This window comes from Synchiropus splendidus, chromosome 6, assembly GCF_027744825.2.
Source record: "Synchiropus splendidus isolate RoL2022-P1 chromosome 6, RoL_Sspl_1.0, whole genome shotgun sequence".
NCBI classification, from domain to species: Eukaryota; Metazoa; Chordata; class Actinopteri; order Syngnathiformes; family Callionymidae; genus Synchiropus; species Synchiropus splendidus.
Genome location: NC_071339.1, coordinates 6,328,823 through 6,353,444, shown reverse-complemented (window position 1 = coordinate 6,353,444; position 24,622 = coordinate 6,328,823). Strand labels below are relative to the sequence as shown.

Below are 24,622 nucleotides of genomic sequence, written 5' to 3'. Positions count from 1 at the left end.
GCTGGAGAGATTATGTCTTGTGATGGCCTTGATATTTTCCTTAAACAAGATGGAGATTTTTAGGATTCTCAGGTGTGTCTTTCCTTGAGTAAGTGGTAGACAATGCTGGGGTGGATGGAGTATTCCAGTGATTCTCAACTGACCCAAGGCCCATGGTTGGGTCACGAGCGCCTCCTAGAAAATATAAAATTAATTAGAAAATTGTATGGCGATTCTTTCATTTACACTTAGAGTTTCTTTCTAATATAAAATATAATATTTTATTTTATAAAATAATATATATCATTTAATAAATAAACTTATAGTTTGACATTGTTTTATTATATTTATTTTATTCTGAATTTTATTCATGACAGAGTTTTATCAATTTTCTCAACAGTATGGAGGTGTATTTTTTTTCTCCTGAATATGCATATGAATATGCTCCTGGTTGGACTTTTTGATGACAGAGCTTTTCGATGATCACATGGTTTGTGAAATGACATGTTTACGTGTTAGTAGATTAAATACGGTTATTGACCACAAATGAAATCAAGAGTAATGAATCAGTTCTAGTACTTGAATGGGCCCTGGTCCCATTTGTTCTGGAAAAGGTGGGCACCGAGATCGATACGGTCAAGAACCCCTGGACTATTCGGCCTGAGGCGTGACAGTGCACACATTCTATTTTGGCTCCGTCTTGTAGGTTGGAATAATTAACGTCGGTTCAATGATGTTTTCTCTGTACCGTTGGTTCCTTTCACACCGACACACCCAGGGTGCATACGTATTAGGTTTGGACACCAATGACGACGCGCCGTGCCGACTCATGACAATGAAATCTGAGATGAATAGTTTTATAGAATTTCAATTGTCATCCTGCTCAGCCTGGAACTCCTTCCAGCATTTTATCACCGGAGCACAGAACAATGTCTCGGCGAAGGTTGCCTGACTGGTTCAAGACGTTAGACCACATACTAGTCAAATGAAATATAATAAATATCATTTGTGTGAACGCTGGATGGGCTGGGCAGGTCTCTTACTCATTGATCCAGCTCCGCCCAGTCATTTAAAAAGCACTTCATCCAATACAATCACATTTGTGTGGCTTCATCAACAGCAGGTACGTGGCTTCGATTCTCCCGCTGCTTTTGAACACATGGTATGATTCTCTGTGAGGCGGTTTGTGAGGTTGAAATATTAAAATACAGAGAAACATGTTTCTAAAGTGTATGGAAGCCAGTTGCTATCTGACACATCAAATTAACATTTTTCAGGAGCCTGAAATGTTTAGTATATGACCTTGTTGTTTAAAAGTGGACGTTATAATCATTCAGAGGGGAAAAAAACATTTTAAATCACTGAAGCAGTAGATCTGTATTTACAGTTTTAAAAATGCTTTAAAAATGTTTCGCCATAGTCTTTGTTTTTTCTTTGAGATTCTGATGCGAGTCCTCATTTCCAAATATGCGTTTGGAATTTTGCCTTGGGTGCCGCTGAAGCCAAAGGTGTTTCTGTACATTTTTGTTTTTCTTGTCACCTATAGTCAATATTTTTTTCTGTCCCACTATATTTTTATACGGTACTTTATTAATGACACATGTAGAGCGTTCTCTTTAATTTCTAGTTATTTTCTGTCGTCTGCTGTTGTTTCTAGTGGGTGTTCGGTGTTATTCATTTTAAAAGACAATTGCAACAATGCGCAAAGTGAACCATAAATAAATAAATAAATAAATAACAAAACAATGATAATGTCAGTTTTTTGTTTTTTTTTTGCAAAAAAAATATTTCAAGTGTGCGCGAATACACGCACACAAAAAATAAATAAGTGCGCATGGTAAATGAAAGCACATCTTCTTTATGAAGATAAATTAAGCACATCTTCTTTATGATGAGTTCCGCAAGTAATTTCCGGGTGACACTGTATAGTGAGCGCTTGTTGTTTTGTTACGGGGCTCCTCACACGGCCGGACACTGACAGATATTTGCATGACCCAAGTTTGAGGGGTAATGGTGGGGAATGTTTGTGTGTGTAACCAGAGTTGTTCAGCAGCTCATTAATACAGTAAATTAAAACTGCGACTGCAGAGATATTAAACAGGGTGTCAGAGTGTTCGAAATAGCCTAGAGAGCAATGGATCGCGCGGTCAGCCATGTTTATTTATGACCACACTGAATAGTGTTCGGCTGACGGTGCGATGCGCTCTCGACTTCTTCTTTTTTGTTCTAATATACATTTAAATCATCGGCATTTGGACATTTATGAATCGTTCATGTCCAAATTGTGAGCGTTGGCGGCAATATTTTTGGGCAAATATGAGTGTTTGCCGTCAAATGTCAATAATATGTGAATAAATAATAATAAAACTGTGGCGGTGGGAAGGGCGAGTCGGCACATATTGGCAGACATGCTTCTCTCATGTCACTGCTGACCACTGATGTGGTCCGGCTGAAATTCAGATGCTGGATCCGGAAGTTAGTAATGCGCAGGGATGCTAATTTTTTTTATTTTATTGTTGTTAAAATAGTCTGAAGTTAGCATAGTAATTTGACATTTGACCGGTGCAATGCATTGCTTCTCATACATTATGGAGTGTATGGGAAACATTTCACTGTATATTTGTTTCACATAAATTTAAAAGGAGCAGGATTGAGCCCCTTTTTCACTTTTGCTGAACAAGGTTCATGCAGCGATGGACCAGCTCAGACAGTGACAGATTAGACTGTGATAAAGTGACGACATCATTGCGTGATAAACGCTTGCGACAATGTCACTTCAGTTTCGGTCTAAGTTGCGCAGCGCATACGCTCCCCAGTAAATGTAAGTTGGTAGACCTCAGGCATGCGCGTCAGTACACAGCTGCGGCTCCAAACGTAGCTGACTGAAGTGCGTTGTGAGTCAGCTGTAAAACACATGTAACTCACTTCCAGAACACTCTCACCTGCTGACATCACTGGCAGGAATAAGAAAAGATCCCTCTGTCTCAACCTCTATTTAGTTAGATTTAAAGCATTCTTTCTTGACATTGAGGATGGAATGCAGCAATGCACACCACAAACACTGCCATCTCTACACTCACCATTATAGGTGTCGTGTGTGTCATTGTCCCTTTCGTTCACCAGCCCCCTCCCTCACTTGCATTACTTGCAAATTACTCGGAATGACGCCACACCCGAGTGTTCCAGCTACCGCTACCCAGTTTGACTATTTGGGAAGAGATGAATGCGTCAATAGCTTTTTCAAACCAGTGTGACTTGATAGAGATCCGGGGTGTTCCAAGTAAGGCCAACAGCAATGTCCCATTAGAAAAACATTTTGTTATTCAGTATGTTACCAAATCTTCATCATGATCATAACAAGTCATTCCATCTCTTCTTTCACAGGTTTACAAACAGCGGTATCATTGGATTTTATTTCTCTGTATCCTGAATTGTTTCCTCGAGTCCCTGCAGTTAGGAGCGCCATGAAGGAGTGTTGGGGAGCATTGGTGCTCTTCTTGATACACTCTGTTGGTAAATATTATTTTGTTCTTTTGAAATTCTTGTGTATTAAAAAATAAATAAATGACGAAGCGATCGAGCGTAATTTAGAATATTCATGCCAAATGAAAAAATAAATAAATATGTAGAATATTTTGTTGTATCTTTTATTATAAATTAAAAATTAAAGCAAAAGTAAAAACCTAAGTAAAAGATTCATTGAGAATGCACTATGTTTGCATGTATTTGTGATAATAATCTGGACCATAAGACAGTTATTGGTACGGTTCCATGCCTCAACACGTCATGAATTGTGTTGACACAATGCAAGAAACTGGAATGTTCCGACAATGGTATGGGTGTGCTTTTGACACTCAGGCGTGTCTTAGTGATAAAGGTCATGCCAATTGAAACAATCCTGGGAGGAGTTGTGTAGCACAACAGAGTGGAAATAAATACCAAGTTATTTTGATTTGTTTTATGTAATTTTGGCTCGACTTAAGGAGCATGACTATGTACTTATCCAGTCATAATAATATGTTACTTGCCAAACTTGGTCGCCGAAAACATGAACTATGTTGTCAGTGGACTGAGTTGTCTGGAACGATTTAATGTCACACTGTTGCCTGGATTGATAGTTGTTCACTTCTCTCTCAGCTCCTGTCACATCCGCCGAAACAGCACTTTATTCAGTGAGGCTGGTGAATGGTGAAACCGCCTGTGAAGGCAGAGTGGAGGTCTACAAAGACGGCCAGTGGGGAACCGTGTGTGACGACCACTGGGATATGAAAGAAGCTGATGTGGTTTGCCGCCAAGCAGGCTGTGGCGAGGCAAAGACAGCAGCTAAATCGGCGCTTTTCGGCAAAGGCAGCGGAGAGATCTGGCTGCACAATGTTGAGTGTGCTGGAACAGAGTCTTCCATATCAGGCTGTCGACACGGTGTTGGCAAACACAACTGTGACCACAGCAACGATGCTGGCGTCAGATGTCAAGGTTAGTGTCTTTTTTTTAATTTAAAGTACTGTTTGTGTTTGTGTGCAAGCTTTGTTTTCGATTAAATGCAATCTAAGCTAAAATGCTAACCAGTGTCAAAATCATGGTCCGGGGGCCAAATGTGGCCCACCTAGTCATTTTATGTGGCCTGCAGAGCTATAAGTAGAAAAAATCTTTTCATCAAATTCAAAATATTTAAAGCACACCAGAAAACTAGATCTCTAAGAAGGCATGTCTCTATGGAGACCTGCAAAGACGAGTGTTCACTTGGACTGACTAGCAAGTGGAGATTATGCATGTCTGGAATTGACCTACAAATTTTGTAAAAATGACGTCGGTATGAGGGAATTAAAGGGTGATTGTTGGTGCCTCTAGTTAATAAAAAAAAAAAAAAAACAGCTGTCACGTGTGTCATGAGTCAGTAGTGACGGACGACTAACTGTGTATTTTGACGCTAACCACAGAGAAGGCTGACGCTGTAGTTCACAGTCAAAAAAGTCAAAAGTGCCACTGATATCTGAGTCGGTTTTAACTTTTTTTTCTATTAAAAATGCCTCTTATAGACTGTTAAATAACCATCCATTTCGCATCGTAATTTGGACTGTGTTCGAAGTGTTACTGAGTTTTATTCTACTGTGTCAGAGGACTGAGAGGTCTATGAAAGATGACACTTCTCTCTTACACCAGGTCCACCCACAGCTGGTGCAGTGAGGCTGGTGAACGGTGAAACCACCTGTGAAGGCAGAGTGGAGGTCTACAAAGACGGCCAGTGGGGAACCGTGTGTGACGACCACTGGGATATGAAAGAAGCTGATGTGGTTTGCCGCCAAGCAGGCTGTGGCAAGGCGAAGACAGCAGCTAAATCGGCACTTTATGGTAAAGGCAGCGGAGAGATCTGGCTGCACAATGTAGAGTGTGCTGGAACAGAGTCTTCCATATCAGGCTGTCGCCACGGTGTTGGCCAACACAACTGTGACCACAGCAATGATGCTGGCGTCAGCTGTCAAGGTAAATGTTTCCCTTTATTATAGTATTCTCTGTGAGTTACTGATATAACCCGCTAAAATCTGAATGGAAGTGATGAGGGGGCGGAGGGATCAGTAAATAGGTGCTCACACCTTTTTAGTTCTCAAAAGAAATTTCAGCAACAATTTCATTTCAAGAACCATTTCCCCCACATAGCATGTGTTTGCACGGACATCAGGGACAGGTAGGTCTCCGCCACACAATGGGAGCACTGACACACAATCACCAAACGTTTAACAGTGTTCATGTTCGCTTCATCTCTTGAATCTGCCTCTAAGGAAAAGAATGTTTTGTGTTTGATAAGTAATGGCAGCGAACACTCAGTTCTGTGGTCAACCTTGAGGCAACATGTACTGTGAGTTACAACCGACCCGCAATAACTTTATTCGTGGTCCATCACAGATTGTGGACCCATTAATATGCCAGAGTTTGAAACCATGTTGGCTCTCAGCGTGATAATGAATGATGAATAACAGATGAAATACTAGATACAAGTTTAGTTTAGGTCATGGCAACAGGAAGCGCTGAGCTCACTCACTGACTTAAAATCACATATTGATTATTGTTGTGATCCAGACCACCACATCTGAAGTGTCTCATTGACATCAAATCACCTCGACTCAGAGTCTCTGTCACTACATTGGTAATTGTTGAGAGTTTCTTGTATTACATTGAAAAAGGCTATGTGTGTGAGCACAGGAGCTATCAAAAAGGCCTTGCTCTGGAATTGGGTCAACAAAGGTTCCTGCTGTTCTGGAACCATTTAGGCCCACAGAATCGTTCCTAGAACTTAAAAGGTTCCTAAGACACTGATTGATCAGTGGAACAACAGGTTTATAAAATAAAAGATGATGCATTTTATGCTTTTGCATGGCTACAGTTTGCTTCTCTCTTACTCCAGGTCCACCCACAGCTGGTGCAATGAGGCTGGTGAACGGTGAAACCGCCTGTGAAGGCAGAGTGGAGGTCTACAACGACGGCCAGTGGGGAACCGTGTGTGACGACCACTGGGATATGAAAGAAGCTGATGTGGTTTGCCGCCAAGCAGGCTGTGGCAAGGCGAAAAAAGCAGATAAATCGGCACGTTTCGGTGAAGGCAGCGGAGAGATCTGGCTGCACAATGTAGAGTGTGCTGGAACAGAGTCTTCCATATCAAGCTGTCGACACGGTGTTGGCCAACACAACTGTGACCACAGCAACGATGCTGGCGTCAGCTGTCAAGGTAAATATCTGATTTTTTATATGTGTTTGTTTACCGTAATGATGTTTTAATGTCTAATATGAAGATCTCATTCTCTCAAGAATGTAACATCTACTGCTGAATTATGAGTTACTATAAGGGACGTAATACGAGTAATTGTGCTGGAGGAATGTGGAGTCTGTAAAATATGAAGAATTTCAAACTTTTGTGTGGATTCATTTCAGTTTGCTTGTCTCTCACACCAGATGTTGTCAAACCAGGTCCACCCACAGCTGGTGCAGTGAGGCTGGTGAATGGTGAAACCGCCTGTGAAGGCAGAGTGGAGGTCTACAAAGACGGCCAGTGGGGAACCGTGTGTGACGACCACTGGGATATGAAAGAAGCTGGTGTGGTTTGCCGCCAAGCCGGCTGTGGCAAGGCGAAGACAGCAGCTAAATCGGCACTTTTCGGCAAAGGCAGCGGAGAGATCTGGCTGCACAATGTAGAGTGTGCTGGAATCGAGTCTTCCATATCAGGCTGTCGACACGGTGTTGGCCAACACAACTGTGACCACAGCAACGATGCTGGCGTCAGATGTCAAGGTAAGTGTCTTTTTTTTAAAGTACTGTTTGTGTTGTGCAAGCTTTGTTTTCGATTAAATGCAATCTAAGCTAAAATGCTATCCAGTGTCAAAATCATGGTCCGGGGGCCAAATCTGGCCCACCTAGTCATTTTATGTGGCCTGCAGAGCTATAAGTAGAAAATGTTTCATCAAATTCAAAAATTCAAGTATTTAAAGCACACCAGAAAACTAGATCTCTGAGAAGGCATGTCTCTATGGAGACTTGCAAAGACTAGTGTTCACTTGGACTGACTAGCAAGTGGAGATTATGCATGTCTGGAATTGAAGGTAAACATCTGATCTGATAGTGTTGATGTAACCAGTAGTTGTGCTATCAGTGTGGGTTTACCCTTTTTTAATGTGGTTTGCTTGCCTCTTTTGCCAGAACCTGATCCCCCTGGTACATTGAGACTGGTGGACGGTAACAATCGCTGCCAAGGCAGAGTGGAGATTTTTTTAAATGGTAAATGGGGAACCGTATGCGATGACAGCTGGTCAATGGAGGATGCTCAGGTTGTCTGCCGACAGTTGGGCTGTGGCCCCGCAATAAGAGCACCAATTTCCATGTGGTTTGGTATGGGAAAAGAGAATATTTGGCTGGATGAAGTTCACTGCCAAGGAACAGAGTCGTCTTTAATGGAGTGTAATAAACAGATGGGAGTTCACGACTGCAAACACACTGAGGACGCCAGTGTTATTTGCCAAGGTAATTGTTGTGTTTGTTGTGTTGTGCTGCTTCTGCATTCAGTTATGTGGAGATACTTTCAATAGCAATTTTTTTTAATCTCTCTCCTCAGATGAGCCAACTCTAGGAATTACTGATTTGAGGTTAGCGAACGGCAAAGATCGATGTCAAGGCAGAGTGGAGGTCCTCGTCAATGGTCAATGGGGAACAGTTTGTGGGAACCACTGGGGACTGGAGCAAGCTATGGTGATCTGTCGCCAGTTGAGCTGTGGCAAAGCTGTATCTGCCCCAACCAATGCCCATTTCGGGGAGGGAGAAGGAGAAATCTGGTTGAGTAAAGTCGAGTGCACAGGTGAAGAGTCGTGTTTGGGCAAATGTAAAAGTCTACGTACCAAGGAACACAACTGCCAACACAGCGACGATGCCAGTGTCGTGTGTCAAGGTAAAAGTCTTTGTTTGTACTTCAGCACTGGAAGAGCCTGGTTGGTTGAGCGTCTTTCTTTTTTGAATGAGAATGACAAAAGCAATTTCACTGACTTTTACAACCCTTTTACAGCAATACCTACCTTAAGTTCAAGTCTCAGGCTGATGGGTGGAGAAAGAGAGTGCGAAGGTAGAGTGGAGATCCTATATGGGAACTCATGGGGAACCGTTTGTGATGACCACTGGGGAATGAACGAAGCTCAGGTGGTCTGCCGTCAGCTGGGCTGTGGTGATGCAACAGAAGCACCAATATCTGCATACTTTGGCGGAGGCAATGGCGTGATCCTTCTGGATAACGTCGAGTGCACAGGAGAAGAATCCGTTTTAACACTGTGCAGACATTCTCCTGTTGGACACCACAACTGCAAACACAGTGAAGATGCCAGCGTTGTTTGTGAAGGTAATTGTGTTTGCTCTGGAATGTTCTTTGAAATAATAAGCACTGTATGTATCATTCCTTCTAACTGGCAACCAATGAGACGAGGACCTTAAATACCGAGATACAGAGACAAAAGCATTTCCTTTCACTCACATCCACAATGCTTCATATTCTTGCAGACAAGCCAACCCCAGGATCAAAGGTGAAACTGGTCGGCGGGAGCCACGAATGTGAAGGCAGAGTGGAGATTCAAAACAAAGGCAAATGGGGAAGTGTTTGCGCTGATGACTGGGGTCAGAAGGAGGCTGAGGTGGTCTGCAGACAGTTGGGCTGTGGCAAGGCCAAAAGTGAACAAACATCTGCCCAGTTTGGTGAGAGCTCTGGGTCAAGGGTCATGGACAACATCGAGTGTACAGGAATGGAAACATCTTTAACACATTGCAAACACACTGCTGCTGGAAATGGAAAGTGCCAAGTGGATAAAGATGCCGTCGTTGTTTGTGAAGGTAATTGTACTGAACGAAAATCGACCTCTCACACACTTCCCATGAATATTTTTTTTATTTTATCTATGGGAAATCTACGTTTAAACTTGAAAACAATCGATTGAATCACACCAAGTCATACTCATACTTCACTATTTTTTCAGCCAAGTCAACTCCAGAAGCAAAAGTGAGGCTGGTCGGTGGGAGCAACGAATGCGAAGGCAGGGTGGAGATCAAAAACGGGAACGCCTGGGGAACGGTTTGTGATGACGCCTGGGGACTGGCGGACGCGCAGGTGGTCTGTCAACAGTTGGGCTGCGGGAAAGCAAAAGGAGCGCCGACTAAAGCGCAGTTTGGAAAGGGCAGTGGACCAATCTTGCTGGATAATGTTGAGTGCAAGGGCACAGAGTCATCTTTGACACAATGTAAACATCATGGCATTGGAAAACACAACTGCATACATGATGAAGACGCCAGCGCCATTTGTGAAGGTAACTGTTTTACATTATATTTTATAGAGCGTAAAATAGTAATACCTCCTCAAGTGTATATCAGGGAAGTATATATTTTCATTATTATCACCATTGGTGCGAAAAGAAAATTTCAATGATGGTTTCACTTTAACCTTTATACTAAGACACATATAAAGAAAAGCGAATTTCTAAACTACCTACCAGATACACAATGCTCGTTTTTCAATCTACATTTTGCAGTATTCCATTTAATAGTCCAACTCATTTTCTTTTTACAGCTAAGCCTGCACCAGGATCAAAAGTGAGGCTGGTCGGTGGAAAACATAAATGTGAAGGCAGAGTGGAGGTCCAACACAAGGGCAGCTGGGGAACTGTTTGCAACAAATACTGGGGACTGAAGGAAGCTGCAGTGGTCTGTCAACAGGTCGGCTGTGGAGCTGCAACTAGCGCAGAAACATCAGCACAGTTTGGACCGAGCTCTGGGTCCATCATGCTGGATGATATCGAGTGCTCAGGGGAAGAATCGGATTTAACGCAATGCAAACATACAGATGAAGATAAACACAGCTGTACAAAGGGTGAAGATGCCAGCGTCACTTGTGAAGGTAATTGTGTTTTTGTTTTGTCTCTGAGAAAGGTTGATGCAATGTCTACGGTTGCTGTGCTCTCTATGTTTATATTCAGAGAGCATCATCAATTTGAGATTTTTTATGCGTAGGATTCAGTGCTGACAGCTTCCCTCCAGACAACCTGACAAACAACTGCAATTTTTTGTTTGATTTTTTTTGTAAAAATCACAAATACCTGGATCCTTTACGGTTTCTTGATTGACATTTTGGGTATATAAAATTATCTGCATTATGTTTTATGCATATGAAAATTAACCAGTCATAATAATGCTTGCAAGTGAGGGTCAGCGTGGCTCATTCGATTGAGTTATTTCTAGACATTTAAAAGTCACAAGAGTACCAGTGGGGCCATCATATACATATGTTTTGGGGAAGATTTTTTTTTTTTTTTGTGACCAGTATTTGATTTAAATTCCACAGTCCGTTACTCACATCAATGACACTTTGTTTTCACAGTTAAGCCGGCAACAGGATCAAAAGTGAAGCTGGTTGGAGGAAGGAATAAATGTGAAGGCAGAGTGGAGGTCCTGCACGGGGACAGCTGGGGAACTGTCTGTAAGAAGGGCTGGGGACTGAACCAGGCCAAGGTGGTCTGTCGACAGGTGGGCTGTGGAGAGGCTACTAGTTCGGAAACATCTGCACAGTTCGGCCCGAGCTCTGGATCAATCTTGCTGGACAATATTGAGTGCTCAGGGGACGAATTGTCTTTAGCACTTTGCAAAGTGAAGGCTGAGGGAAAACACACCTGCAGCAAGGATGAAGATGCCGGAGTCACTTGTGAAGGTAACTGTGTTTCTGTTCTTCTCCTCTTGCTGGCTGATCCAGTGGTTGCCTTGATGTGTTTCCATTCACTGAACATCACATAAGGATCAATAGTTTCAGTGAGGCCAACATTTCCAAAAACATTTTTCTTGAGACCAATATTTGATTTATATCCAATAATGGTCTGTTACTCACATCAACGACACTTTGTTTTTACAGCTAAGCCAGCGCCAGGATCAAAAGTGAAGCTGGTTGGAGGAAGGAATAAATGTGAAGGCAGAGTGGAGGTCCTGCACAAGGACCGCTGGGGAACTGTTTGCAAGAAATATTGGGGACTGAACGAGGCCAAGGTGGTCTGTCGACAGGTCGGCTGTGGAGACGCAACTAGTTCTGAAACATCTGCACAGTTCGGTCCAAGCTCTGGATCAATCGTGCTGGACAATATTGAGTGCTCAGGGGACGAATTGTCTTTAGCACTTTGCAAAGTGAAGGATGAGGGAAAACACACCTGCAGCAAGGATGAAGATGCTGGAGTCACTTGTGAAGGTAATTGTGTTGTGTAGTATAGTTGCTGGTGTGATTCCAGTGTTGGCTGCAGTGTCATGTTTAAACTCACAGACCATCACCTTCATCAGGTGTGATGACAACAGTATTTACTGTGAGACAGCTTTCCTACTTTCACTTTACCAAACCCTCACCTTGGTTTTTCTCGAAGCCATATTTTTAAATCACAAATCACCCCAAAATATAACTAAATATTGTGAAAGGTTCAAGAGCACCAGTCAGAGGAAAGCATCTCAGAGGAAAATGCTTTTTTTTTGTGCCAAGGATTTGATCTACATTAATACCAGCCCATCTACTCACATCCACAACACTTTGTTTTCACAGTTAAGCCGGCAACGGGATCAAAAGTGAAGCTGGTCGGTGGAAAGAATAAATGTGAAGGCAGAGTGGAGGTCCTGCACGGGGACAGCTGGGGAACTGTCTGTAAGAAGGGCTGGGGACTGAACCAGGCCAAGGTGGTCTGTCGACAGGTCGGCTGTGGAGAGGCTACGAGTTCGGAAACATCTGCACAGTTCGGCCCGAGCTCTGGATCAATCTTGCTGGACAATATTGAGTGCTCAGGCGACGAATCATCTTTAGCACTTTGCAAAGTGAAGGCTGAGGGAAAACACACCTGCAGCAAGGATGAAGATGCTGGAGTCACTTGTGAAGGTAACTGTGTTTCAATTATTCTCCTCTTGCTGGCTGATCCAGTGGTTGCCTGGATATGTTTCCATTCACTGAGCATAGCAAAAGAATCAAGAATTTCCAAAAATCTAGGAGACTAAAAACTATTTTTCTTGTGACCAGTATTGTAGTGTAGTGTTGTAATAGTGTTTTACATTCAATAATAATCCACAACTCACACATCAACAACGCTTTGTTTTTACAGTGAAGCCTGCGCCAGGATCAAAAGTGAAGCTGGTTGGAGGAAAGAATAAATGTGAAGGCAGAGTGGAGGTCCTGCACAAGGACCGCTGGGGAACTGTTTGCAAGAAATATTGGGGACTGAACGAGGCAAAGGTGGTCTGTCGACAGGTGGGCTGTGGAGACGCAACTAGTTCTGAAACATCTGTGCAGTTTGGTCCGAGCTCTGGATCATTCGTGCTGGATGATATTCAGTGCTCAGGGGACGAATTGTCTCTAACACACTGCCTACATAAGGATGAGGGCAAACACAGGTGCTCCAAGGGTGAAGATGCCGGAGTCACTTGTGAAGGTAATTGTGTTGTGTTGTCTAGTTGCTGGAGTGATTCCAGTGTTGGCTGCAGTGTCGTGTTTAAACTCAGAGACCATCATCTTCATCTGGTATTATGACGACAGCATTTTCTGTGAGATATCTTGGTATTTCTCAAAGACTTTTTATTTACAGCTGACTTGTTTTTTACTATCTAAGACAAAAGTTTGGGGTTTACAGAATGATCCGAAACTATGTATATCAGAATAATTTTTTTTTTTCTTGTGACAAGGTTTTGATCTACATTAATAGCAGCCCTTCTACTCACATCCTCAACACATTCTTTTCACAGTTAAGCCGGCAACAGGATCAAAAGTGAAGCTGGTTGGAGGAAGGAATAAATGTGAAGGCAGAGTGGAGGTCCTGCACGAGGACAGCTGGGGAACTGTCTGTAAGAAGGGCTGGGGACTGAACCAGGCCAAGGTGGTCTGTCGACAGGTGGGCTGTGGAGAGGCTACTAGTTCGGAAACATCTGCACAGTTCGGCCCGAGCTCTGGATCAATCTTGCTGGACGATATTGAGTGCTCAGGGGACGAATCATCTTTAGCACTTTGCAAAGTGAAGGCTGAGGGAAAACACACCTGCAACAAGGGTGAAGATGCCGGAGTCACTTGTGAAGGTAACTGTGTTTGTTGCATTCCAGTATTGCTCAAATGATGCCTATATCTTCTTAGCTTTGAACTTAACTTTCTAATCCAGAACACCTGTTTTCATTTACATCCAATAATAGTCTGTTACTCACAGCCACCACACTTATTTTACAGTGAAGCCTGCGCCAGGATCAAAAGTGAAGCTGGTTGGAGGAAAGAATAAATGTGAAGGCAGAGTGGAGGTCCTGCACAAGGACAGCTGGGGAACTGTTTGCAAGAAAGACTGGGGACTGAACGAGGCCAGGGTGGTCTGTCGACAGGTGGGCTGTGGCAAAGCAACCAGCGCTGAAACATCTGCACAGTTCAGTCCAAGCTCTGGATCCATCTTGCTGGACAAAATTGTCTGCTCAGGCCACGAATCGTCTTTATCTCTTTGCAAACTTAATGATGAGGGAAAACACAGCTGCTCCAAGGGTGAAGATGCCGGAGTCACTTGTGAAGGTAACTGTGTTTCTTTTCAATAACTGACCACCAGTTTCAAAATATTTTACCTTCAGGCTTTATGAAAAATCATTTTATCATACTTTCACGACAATGATAATGAAACTCACAAGTTTATCATTCATATCTGTGCAGTGGTTTGAAAGATGCTGCCTCCATAGATTGTATAAAAAACAGTCAAGATTTACAATCACACTGAAGTAAAGTTGAACAAATAATTCGATTTTTTCTCATGAGAGGTCAGCGGCACTTCAATGAGGCAGAAAGTTTTATTTTCTATATCATGACTGTAATTGTTGTTGAATGTCCAGTGAAACATTTGTGAATGCTCCTGGGTCTGTCCTTTTGATGGCTGTTATATGTTGAAATTTATGCATTTGTGGATTTGATTAACCATGAGTAACTGTTCTTCTCAGGCATCTACCATGTCTTAAACTTTTAACTTCATATTCTCCATGTTTTTACAGATGAGATAACCTTATCCGGAAATGTGAGGCTGGTGGGAGGCAAACATGGCTGTGAAGGCCGAGTGGAGCTCCAATACGGGGACAGTTGGGGATGCGTTTGTGACGACTTCTGGGGAATTAAGGACGCTCAGGTGGTCTGTCAACAAGTGGGCTGTGGCGACGCGATAAGCCCTCAGACTGGAGGACGCTTTGGACAGGGCACTGGATTGATCTTGCTGGATAATGTGAATTGCGAGGGAACAGAATCATCTTTAGCACAATGTAAACATGGTGGCGTTGGAATCCACAACTGCCGTCTAAAAGAAGCTGCAGGCGTCGTATGTGGCGGTAAGTTAATGCTGCTCAGAAGATTCAAAGGCACTTTGTGTTATCTGTCTCATAGTTCTTATCAAAAATATGGTATTGTCTTTACCTTTAGCTGCAGGTCTAAACACATCCATGATCAAAATTGGTTTAAAAAAAAAGCATCTATTGATGGGAACTAAGAGAACATTTGGGTCGGTGACCTGTTCACTCACATGCAACACTTTATGTTTTTTGCAGTCAAACTAAATCCAGAAGCCAAAGTGAGGCTGGTGGGAGGTAGCCATGAATGCGAAGGCCGAGTGGAGCTCCAATACGGGAACAGTTGGGGAACAGTTTGCGACGACTTCTGGGGATTTGATGACGCTCAGGTGGTGTGTCGACAGTTGGGCTGCGGCGAAGCTGTAAACGCACAGACTGACGGACGCTTCGGACCAGGCACTGGACTGATCTTGCTGGATAATGTCAAATGTGCTGGGACAGAATCGTATTTAGCACAGTGCAAACATGCCGGTGCTGGAAAAAGCAACTGCCGTCACAAAGAAGATGCCGGCGTCATCTGTGGACGTAGGTCAACTTTTCCGGGTTTTTTCTGGGTTTTGTTTTCCTACAGTTACAAGACAAAATATACGCCATATCGTCTTGTCCTCGCATCTCACATTACTCTCATCAAACTCACATTACCCTCTGATCAAACTGCAACACTCTTAAAAGCGAATTTTTATCTCCATCCATATGTATATATATATATATATATATATATATATATATATATATATATATATTCATCTCGAAACTCCATTGTTCGCACATTGTGCTGAAGTTTGGCTTAGCGCAGTCTGAAAAATGCTACATGAATACATTTAGAAGCATTTTTCACTCATAAATAACTGATAAATAACAAAATAATAAATTTATTATTTCGTTTATGAGTAAACAAACGTAAACATAATTCATGTTTTACCCTCAACTAGACATGACATTAACAGTGAACATAGTCAGTGTCCGAAGTGGATGAAAATACTTCTTCTTCTCTGTTTCTTCTCATGGAAACACATTTAACAATGGTTTAATGTAATGGCTCACATGCACAACCCTCATGTTTTACAGGCAAACTAGACTTGACCGGAAACATTAGGCTGGCCGGAGGAAGCAATGAATGTGAAGGCCGAGTGGAGCTCCAATACGGGGACCAGTGGGGAACTGTTTGTGACGACTTCTGGGGTATTGAGGACGCTCAGGTGGTGTGTCGTCAGTTGGGCTGCGGAGAAGTGAAGACCGCAAAAACTGTAGTAAGCTTTGGTCCTGGCTCTGGTGTCATCCTGCTGGATAATGTCAAATGTGAAGGAACAGAATCGTCCTTAACACAATGTAAACATGGTGGAGTTGGAAAGCACAACTGCCGTGCCAAAGAAGCTGTTGGCATCATATGTACACGTAGGTTGAATTTTCCTGCTTTCATTTGGGTTTTGTCGTGTTTTTGTAAACATACACCACAACTTCTTCTTCCAACATCTTGCTTTCCCTGAATCAAAATGAAATGCATTAATAGTGTCACCATGAATTCATATAGGTGCCAAAAAACACAAATATAATTCTGATTGTACCTTCAGCTATCACTAAGCATAAACTTTAAAGATGGCCTTAATTGATGACAATGCTTTTTGATGGGAACTGGAGGACAGCGTTTTCATGTACATCAAATAATCATCTGTTGGCTGACGTGTGCAATGCTTTATGATTTTCCAGCCAAGACAACCCTAACTGGAAACGTGAGGTTGGCGGGGGGCAGCCATGAATGTGAAGGCCGAGTCGAGCTCCAATACGGGGACCAGTGGGGCACTGTTTGTGACGACTTCTGGGGAATTAAGGACGCCCAGGTGGTGTGTCGTCAGTTGGGCTGTGGAGAAGTGAAGGCCGCAAAAACTGTAGCAAGCTTTGGTCCTGGCTCTGGTGTCATCCTGCTGGATAATGTCAATTGTGAAGGAACTGAATCGTCTTTGACGCAATGCAAACATGGTGGAGTTGGAAAGCACAACTGCCGTGCCAAAGAAGCTGTTGGCATCACATGCACACGTAGGTGTCAACCTTAACCTTAAATTGATCTGGATTCATTTGGATTTAATCTTCACAGCATGTATTTGTAAACATGCAGTCTAACCTTTCCTTCTTATGTCTTACTTTCCTCTCATCAAAACTGAAATACATACTTTTAAGCATACATTCAGGTGACAAATATAATTCAGGTTAGAGCTTCAACTTAACGTGGAGACGCATCACTAACAGTGAGCAATGTACAACAACTAATGTGTCATTTACATTAATAATGTTGTTTTTTTTATCCTGTGAATACACTTTTAATGACATTCTGCCCTTCATCATATTTCCAGGTGGAGATGCAGGAGACCCAGTGAGACTGGTTGGTATGGACAGCGAATGTTCTGGCAGAGTGGAGGTTTTCCACGATAATCAATGGGGCACAGTATGCAATGACTTCTGGGACATCAAAGATGCCAACGTGGTTTGCAGACAGTTGGGCTGTGGCAGTGCTGTAGCCGCAATAAAGGAAGGGTCATATGAAAAAGGCACTGGGCTGATCTGGTTGGATAATGTTCGCTGTCAAGGAGATGAGAAGACCTTAACCGCATGTACACATGCTGGGTTTGGTAAACACAACTGTCGTCACAGAGAAGACGCAGGCGTCATCTGTGGAGGTAACTGATCGATTCTGGCTTAATCTTTCGGGACGGATGGAGCACTGAAGAAACTTTTCTCTTCTGGTTCTATAGCTAAATATTACGTATCCCAGGATTCTGAGGTTTCCTGCCAAGCAAGCATCCTGCAAGTCCGTGTTTCAGCTAAGGATCTAGAGAGGGCTGGGTTGGACAAAAATTCTGGTCGCATGGCTCAGTCCACCTGCAACGCCCATTCATTTTCTGGTGATTTAGTGGTGTATCAAATACCGAAGAGGGAAAATGTTTGTGGAACTACAATGACGGTGAGAACTTTTTTTTTTTCTTTGAATTGCTGTTTGTGGGATGAAAAATATATCGCCTACGTCTTAATACTGTCTGTTCAAATATATATATATATGTATATATATATATATATATATATATATATATATATATATATATATATATATATATATATATAATTAATGGATGAGTCAACACATTTTCCATTCCACCAGATGATTTAAATGTTGATGTGATTTTGCCTGTTTCAGAACAACGGCACACATTTCATTTACACAAACGTTCTGGTTTTCAAATCCATAATTGGATCAGAGGTGCAGAGTATCCCATTCTCCTGTGCTTATCCTCTGAGAGCCATAACCGCTCTGAAAATTGCCGCCAGGTCTCTTCCAGAGTAAGGAAAAAATATTTTCTGAATTCATTTGTTCTGAACAAAGTGGTTGAAGAAAAATTGAAAACATTCCTCATCTGAATACCGTCTTCACAGAAACGATGGCCAAACGGCGGCGGAAGGAAGTCAGCCTAAAGCCGAAATGCTTGTATACGAGAACAAATGCGAGGGTCAGCCCCTCGCCGTCGGCACTGTCAATTTCATCCATGAAAAACAAATTTGCATCCAAGTGACTTTGCCTGACAGTGTTCCAGTCCACAGTGGTGTTCTGCATGAATTATATGCAACTCATTCTCCAAGCCCAAGTGCTGCTGAGAAGGACTACTACATTGCCTCTCGGTCAGTCCCTCTCGTTGACCTCACTCATGTGAGTTAAATGTGTTGCATTACTCACCAATCCAAAACATTTCAAGGTGTCCAACTGACGGCTGGGACGTGGTGACAATAAAGAATGACGGGGTGCGTCAGGTCCAAGTCACCGGAGAGCTAGGATCCGCTGATGGAGTTGTGTACATTCACGGCTTAGTGGGCCTGTGCAACAAAAACAGCCAGCAGTGTGCTCCAGTAAGTCAAACATCAATTGACGTTATCATGATTTATCATCCAAATTGTTGCCTGATTATCTTCATGAAAACTCCACAGGATTGCAGTGAAGGAGCTGCTCACTCGTCGGATGACTTACATGACCTCCCACTCATCACCTTTGGACCAATCGAGAGTGAGTTTTAATGAAGTCACGCATTACACCTGCTGATGTGCTGGAGACCTGTGTAACACACATTTTCTTTTGCCCTCTTTAGTACGGCCCCAAAACCAAAAGTCCTGATCCACGGAACAACAACAACAACCCACCATCCATCTGTTTTCTTCTTATCGTATTGGCACTACGCGGTTGTGAGGCACCTCAGCTCCAACGGCATCATCTAAGAAGAGAATGCATCATTAATTGAAACAAATGTTACGTTCCTAACCATCAAGGATAAGAACGTTGTCATCCGACTATTTGTGCTGAAAGAATCCTAGCTTTCTCAATCACACTGGTTCAGAGCAGTAATTAATGAAGCCCTCCGAGTATCCTAAATGAATGTAACCTTGCTACAGTTTGATTCATGTTTGAGAATCTATATTTTGATATTTATATATGAATGAATATGTTTCCTGAGCTTACGTCTTTATGTATTTATATTTATTAAAGGTCCATCTTGAGAATATGTGGGTTCAGCATGTTCACCTTATGTAATTTAAATCATATTTAAAATCATTAAACTGTTTTCAACAATGTCTTTTTCTCTGAGTCTTGATATAATGAATGAGTGAAAATGTATTGCGGTTTGTGCCCCGTTAATGTGATAAAGTAGTGTTTTTCAGGGCAATGGAGATTTTGAAATAAAACAAAAAGAGTAGTTGGGCGACAAGACTGAATAAGATAAATTAGTTGAGACAATGCTTTGCTCTAATAATCCTAAATACTGGGAACGACAAAGTGGACTCCACTGGGGTCAAAAACCTCACCGCTGATGTGTCGCTGAGGGATTCTGAAAATGCACCTCAACTTGCATCGCGTTATTTGGAGGAGCAGCATTTTTTAGTCATCATCAAAATAATTGTCCACAGCTTCTACAACCAATTCAATATCCATATTAATAGTAATAGTAATTGATATAAAGCTATTGTTGTTATAATTTTTAGTCAATAAATCAAATGTTTCATTTTCCACCAATGCTGTCAAACTGAACAGATATTTTACTTCAATAAGATCTTGCAATTATGTTTGCCAAAATGCCCTCACAAACAGTCATAAAAGCTATTTTGTTTTGGTTGCTAGGTGCTCCGCGTCCACGGTTACAGACCTCTCCCACAATGCACCACGGCAGTGAGGTAACTGCGGACGCTGCTCTTGTCTTACGCGGTCGTGTGGATGGCAACAACATTGCTGAAATGTATTGTACCGTAAAAATGTGACATGTGGGTGAAACCTACCATTCTCTCCGTAAGAAACTCACGCTAATAGCCTTAACGCTAACGACTAACCCTGCTGTTCAGCCTGTTAGCATCCTTAGCTTGCGGCTAGCTGTTTTGTTTGCAACAAGTGTCATAAGTCAATCGATATTTAAGCGCTTTATTGTCGGTGCATGCGCCTAAAATGGAAACGGAGTCGCCAAACGCGGTGGTTTTTAATGCGTCAAAGAGAGAGGTGTTCACGAACAACAATGGTTTCAAAACCATGCAGAAGCGCCTCAGAGCTCAGTATAAAATCCTCAGGTAAGGCCACACAGAATCGTTGCAGACGCACTTGTATTAAAATATGTCATCATTTTGTGTTGACTCGTGCTGACTGTCAACAGTATGAAGGAAGAACTGTCGATGGAAAAGTTAAAAGGTGTCAAGTTGTGGATAACAGCTGGACCGAGGGAGAAGTTCACCGCGTCAGAGGTGATGCACCGGTTCTTTCTATGACAAGAACTTGCTTCTGAAAATTGTTTAGCTTTAAAACAGTTTTTTAGTGGTTTTTTTTTTAGACTTTATTTTGCCGACATTTACTTGTCATCTAAGTCCAATATGAAGGAAGAATCATTGTAAAGCAGAAAAGAGCAAATGAAGAATTGAAAATGAATAATGTGTTTTTATCATTATCAATATCAATATCAATGTCTCTTCAGTTGGAGGTGTTGAAGCACTACCTGGAAAGTGGAGGAAATGTTTTTGTCCTGCTTGGTGAAGGTGGAGAAGTGAAATATGATACCAACATCAACTTTCTTCTGGAAGAGTTCGGAGTCATGGTCAACACTGGTGCGTATCTCAGATTTCAGTATCAGAGAATTTTCCATTTTATGTAAAAATAAAACAAAAAAAGTATGTTTCGGGTGGATTCCACAGATGCAGTGATACGGAATGTTTATTACAAGTACTTTCATCCAAAAGAGGCACTTGTTTCCAACGGTGTGTTGAACAGGTTTGTGGTCTTCTTTCTTCTCTTTTTTTTATTTGTATAATTTCAATATTTGGTGGGGAGGAATTGTGGAGTATTGAATTCTTATTTGTTTGCAAAAACGTATATCAGTCTTAAAACGTTGGGGACTTAAGTACTGGCATTAGAGGTGACATTTAGTATAGAAATGTGAGTACTGTGCTATAAATACATGTGTAAACGTATTTTAGATGTGTGACACTATAATTTGCATATTTATTGCGATTTGTATTTACACGTTTTATAGATCGTTCAAACGACTCATTTATGTATTAATCATAATTTCCTTACCTCCTTAATCTATAATTTAACCCTCATTTTCGATCTTTAAATGCTTTCCAGATGTAATGTTCAATGACTTTTTCAGTGCATTAACTGTTCCGCTTGGTGTGTGGATCATTTTGAAAATGTCCTTTGTTATTTACCATCGCTGTTATAGCATATAACATGAACTTTTATGTCCTCAGCTAACCCGTGGTGAACATTTTTGTGAATTTATCTTTTATCCAGAGCGATCAGTTGTGCTGCAGGGAAAGTGATAAGTGCAGTCGCAGAAGAGGAAAACGGTGGTAACAATGCACAGTAAGTATCACTGTGATTCCTCCCAAATGTTCCTGTTTTTCACCCGCATTATTTGTCTCATGCAGAGCCCTCACATTCGTGTATCCTTACGGTGCCACTCTGAGCGTTATGAAGCCAGCAGCAGCAGTTCTCTCCACCGGCTCCGTCTGCTTCCCCCTAAACAGGCCTGTCTTGGCCTTTCATCATGGAAAAGTCTGGACCTCTCATTCATCATCATGCAGACCTGTTTGCTTTATTGTTTAGAGACGTTTTGTTTGTTTCATCTTTCATTAGGAATCTGGCAAACTTGCTGTTCTGGGTTCTTGCCACATGTTCTGTGACCAGTATGTAGATAAGGAAGAGAACAGCAAAATCATGGTTTGTGTTATTTTATTTTGCTATTGAACAAAAGAGAAGACAAAACTAATTTCTTCTTTGTTTGCAGGATGTTGTTCTCCAGTGGCTTTTGACAAATAATATACAGCTAAATCAGATTGATGCTGAAGATCCAGAGGTAAGAACACCCAAGCAAGTGAAGGACTTTATAAGTTGCTGACACGTCGTTTCTCTGTCATGTAGATCACAGATTACACCATGTTGCCAGACACGGGGTGTTTGTCAGACCAACTGAGAGTGTGTTTGCAAGAAGGTGACGAAACCCCCAGAGACTTTACCTCCCTGTTTGACATGTCTCTGTTCAATTTGACCACTGACTCTTTACCCCAAGTCATCAGGTTTGTTTGTTAGATAGGTAAAATGACAAACATCTCAGATAAATTCTCACCTCAGTTGTGTTTCTGCAGCTCATACAAACAACTGAACGTCAAAGAGGAACCCCTGCAGTTAATCACGCCGCAGTTTGAGACGCCCCTGCCTCAACTTCAACCTGCTGTAAGTTCTTGGTTTTCCCTAACTCACGTCCTAGGGCTGCCGTTCTACTTGTTTTTCTGTGATACAAATAAGACCTTTTTCACCCAGAACAAGAGGAATGAAAGTGAAGCAAAGCAAGACTGACTAGATGTAGTGGAAACACAAGGTGTATTTGGCGACGCAAGCCAATCAAGGGGGGTGAAGAAGTGACTGCAGGCAGGGTGGAGATGACTGCTGAAGGTGATGAAACAGTGCCCTGATATTCAGAGACACCAGATGCCGCTGTCTGCCGTTAAATGTTCAGACTTGAACAGCAAATTCAATGAAACCTCACACCAGTTCTAAACCAACAGCGCCATCTAATGGCCTCTGAAAAATAGGACACTGTTTCATCAACCCTGAAGGACTGTTTAATGATGCCTCATCTACCCATCACTCATGAAAGATGGGGGACAATAGAGAGAGCTGCCATGATATATGGGTTGGAGATCTTGTCAGGAGTTGTAAGGGACACAGTGGACATGTACTAGCAATGTTCAAGATGGAGGGACATTGAGATTCATGGATGTGTAGGGAACCGCGATGGGAAGCTTTGTTTTCATGTTAAAGCTCCTTGCTTTCAGGCCATTGCACTCTAAGATATTGAAGGTTGAAATGTAGTTTTGAAACCATGTTTGCTCCTCAGGTCTTTCCTCCAGCCTTGAGTGAGTTGCCCCCACCGATGTTGGATCTCTTCGACCTGGATGAAACCTTCTCTTCGGAGAAAGTCCGGCTGGCGCAGCTCACCAATAAATGTAACCAGGGTGGCGTTGAGCAGAGTAACTCAACCTGAGAAGATGGTTCACACTTGTTTTTGCTTGCAGGTACAGATGATGATCTTGAATTCTACATACGAAAATGTGGAGAGATTCTCCAGGTGACTCCAAAGCTCGATAAAGATCAGAGAGACGCCAAGCACATTTTGGAGCACATTTTCTTCCAAGTTGTTGAATTCAAGAAACTGAATCAGGTGGGAACAGGATTCATGAAAGTTTTGATTTGCAATTTGTTTTAATGTTTTTAATCGATTGCAGGAGCACGAGATGGAGGTCCAACCCCAGTTTTCACCAACTTGACCAAGTTACTTGTAAATATGTACATTTTTTAAAGTTAATGTAGTATTTGCATTATATTTAACCTGTCATGTAAAAGCAATTTGATTTTCTAAATAAAATACAGATATTCATTTATTTTATTCTTTATTTTCAATACGTTTGTACATGCTCTCAACATTAAAAGCAAAGCAAAAAAAAAGCTCTTCGAACATGGTCACTTCAGGGGGAAAGTTCAGGCTGTGGTTGTTGCACAGATAGGATTTTCGGGCTCCACGAGGACTCAAGAGCAGTCGACTCCATGTGAGAATGAGGCCCGTCTGACTTGATCCAAGAAACATCCAGAGACAGCTGGGAGTGTGTCAGTTCCCCACTCACGTCACCCAAATGTCCAGCGTTCTTCTGCTTCACAGCAAACGCGTTGGGTGTGGAAGATTTACCCAGTGTGGGGACTGTGAGGCGCCATTTTCCAGGTTCTTGGGGTTTTACATCTGGCATCAAAAACCCCAAAGGGGACACTGGGTCCACAGATGTGCACAAGGAGGTCAAAATGGGTGGCTTGAGGTCAGATCCATTCGCCGCAGAGTCGCTCAGCTTCGAAGTGGATAGTTGATCCAGGGACAACGCGGACAGCAAACTTTGTTCCCCAAAAAACCTCTTGTCAAATTCAGATGGGGACGAAGTGTCATATATACTCACATCTGAAGGCGATAAAACAGTTTCTGTGACACATGCAAAGTGTTAACTGTAAATGTTGACATACCTTTTGGGGGGATCTCCATGGTTCAGGCTTAGGAAGGCACGTGTCCACCTACTGGTTTAAATATGTCTGGATAGTTGACCAGGTGGAGGTGAGCAAGTCATCAGGAGGGGGTTGGGATTTTAGATCAAATAGTACAATAGTATTGGTCAACGGAATGTATGACAATGGGTTAAGTATCAAGAA

General features: G+C 42.3%; 2 protein-coding genes across 7 annotated transcripts in view; both read left to right on the top strand.

The window, feature by feature from the left end:
* Window positions 1-19,375, top strand: part of LOC128760025 (deleted in malignant brain tumors 1 protein-like) — a 67,147-nt gene extending 47,772 nt beyond the window's left edge. Inside the window, exons 1-28 of one of the 6 annotated variants that reach the window (XM_053866910.1) lie at window positions 354-3,492; window positions 4,117-4,452; window positions 5,140-5,460; window positions 6,380-6,700; window positions 6,925-7,260; window positions 7,666-7,986; window positions 8,078-8,407; window positions 8,522-8,848; window positions 9,007-9,333; window positions 9,477-9,803; window positions 10,064-10,390; window positions 10,871-11,197; window positions 11,396-11,722; window positions 12,065-12,391; window positions 12,612-12,938; window positions 13,249-13,575; window positions 13,721-14,047; window positions 14,515-14,841; window positions 15,058-15,384; window positions 15,928-16,254; window positions 16,567-16,893; window positions 17,208-17,531; window positions 17,607-17,815; window positions 18,047-18,189; window positions 18,283-18,525; window positions 18,600-18,750; window positions 18,829-18,904; window positions 18,987-19,375. In XM_053866910.1, the coding sequence (XP_053722885.1) occupies window positions 3,327-3,492; window positions 4,117-4,452; window positions 5,140-5,460; window positions 6,380-6,700; window positions 6,925-7,260; window positions 7,666-7,986; window positions 8,078-8,407; window positions 8,522-8,848; window positions 9,007-9,333; window positions 9,477-9,803; window positions 10,064-10,390; window positions 10,871-11,197; window positions 11,396-11,722; window positions 12,065-12,391; window positions 12,612-12,938; window positions 13,249-13,575; window positions 13,721-14,047; window positions 14,515-14,841; window positions 15,058-15,384; window positions 15,928-16,254; window positions 16,567-16,893; window positions 17,208-17,531; window positions 17,607-17,815; window positions 18,047-18,189; window positions 18,283-18,525; window positions 18,600-18,750; window positions 18,829-18,904; window positions 18,987-19,012 (7,881 nt within the window). In that variant the 5' untranslated portion in view covers window positions 354-3,326 and the 3' untranslated portion in view covers window positions 19,013-19,375. Of the gene's footprint in view, window positions 1-353; window positions 3,493-4,116; window positions 4,453-5,139; window positions 5,461-6,379; window positions 6,701-6,924; window positions 7,261-7,665; window positions 7,987-8,077; window positions 8,849-9,006; window positions 9,334-9,476; window positions 9,804-10,063; window positions 10,391-10,870; window positions 11,198-11,395; window positions 11,723-12,064; window positions 12,392-12,611; window positions 12,939-13,248; window positions 13,576-13,720; window positions 14,048-14,514; window positions 14,842-15,057; window positions 15,385-15,927; window positions 16,255-16,566; window positions 16,894-17,034; window positions 17,532-17,606; window positions 17,816-18,046; window positions 18,190-18,282; window positions 18,526-18,599; window positions 18,751-18,828; window positions 18,905-18,986 lie in introns of those variants that run through there. The other 5 variants (XM_053866913.1, XM_053866909.1, XM_053866908.1 and 2 more) reach the window with 5 other exon arrangements.
* A 683-nt stretch (window positions 19,376-20,058) lies between these two features.
* Window positions 20,059-23,860, top strand: ift52 (intraflagellar transport 52 homolog (Chlamydomonas)). The gene is made up of 13 exons (XM_053868591.1): window positions 20,059-20,448; window positions 20,532-20,619; window positions 20,847-20,976; window positions 21,064-21,139; window positions 21,665-21,736; window positions 21,802-21,928; window positions 22,010-22,093; window positions 22,161-22,229; window positions 22,295-22,449; window positions 22,519-22,606; window positions 23,271-23,379; window positions 23,449-23,594; window positions 23,659-23,860. Exons 1-13 carry the CDS (start codon window positions 20,330-20,332, stop codon window positions 23,698-23,700), a joined length of 1,305 nt encoding a protein of 434 aa, XP_053724566.1. The 5' UTR covers window positions 20,059-20,329; the 3' UTR covers window positions 23,701-23,860.
* The last annotated feature ends 762 nt before the right edge of the window (window positions 23,861-24,622 follow it).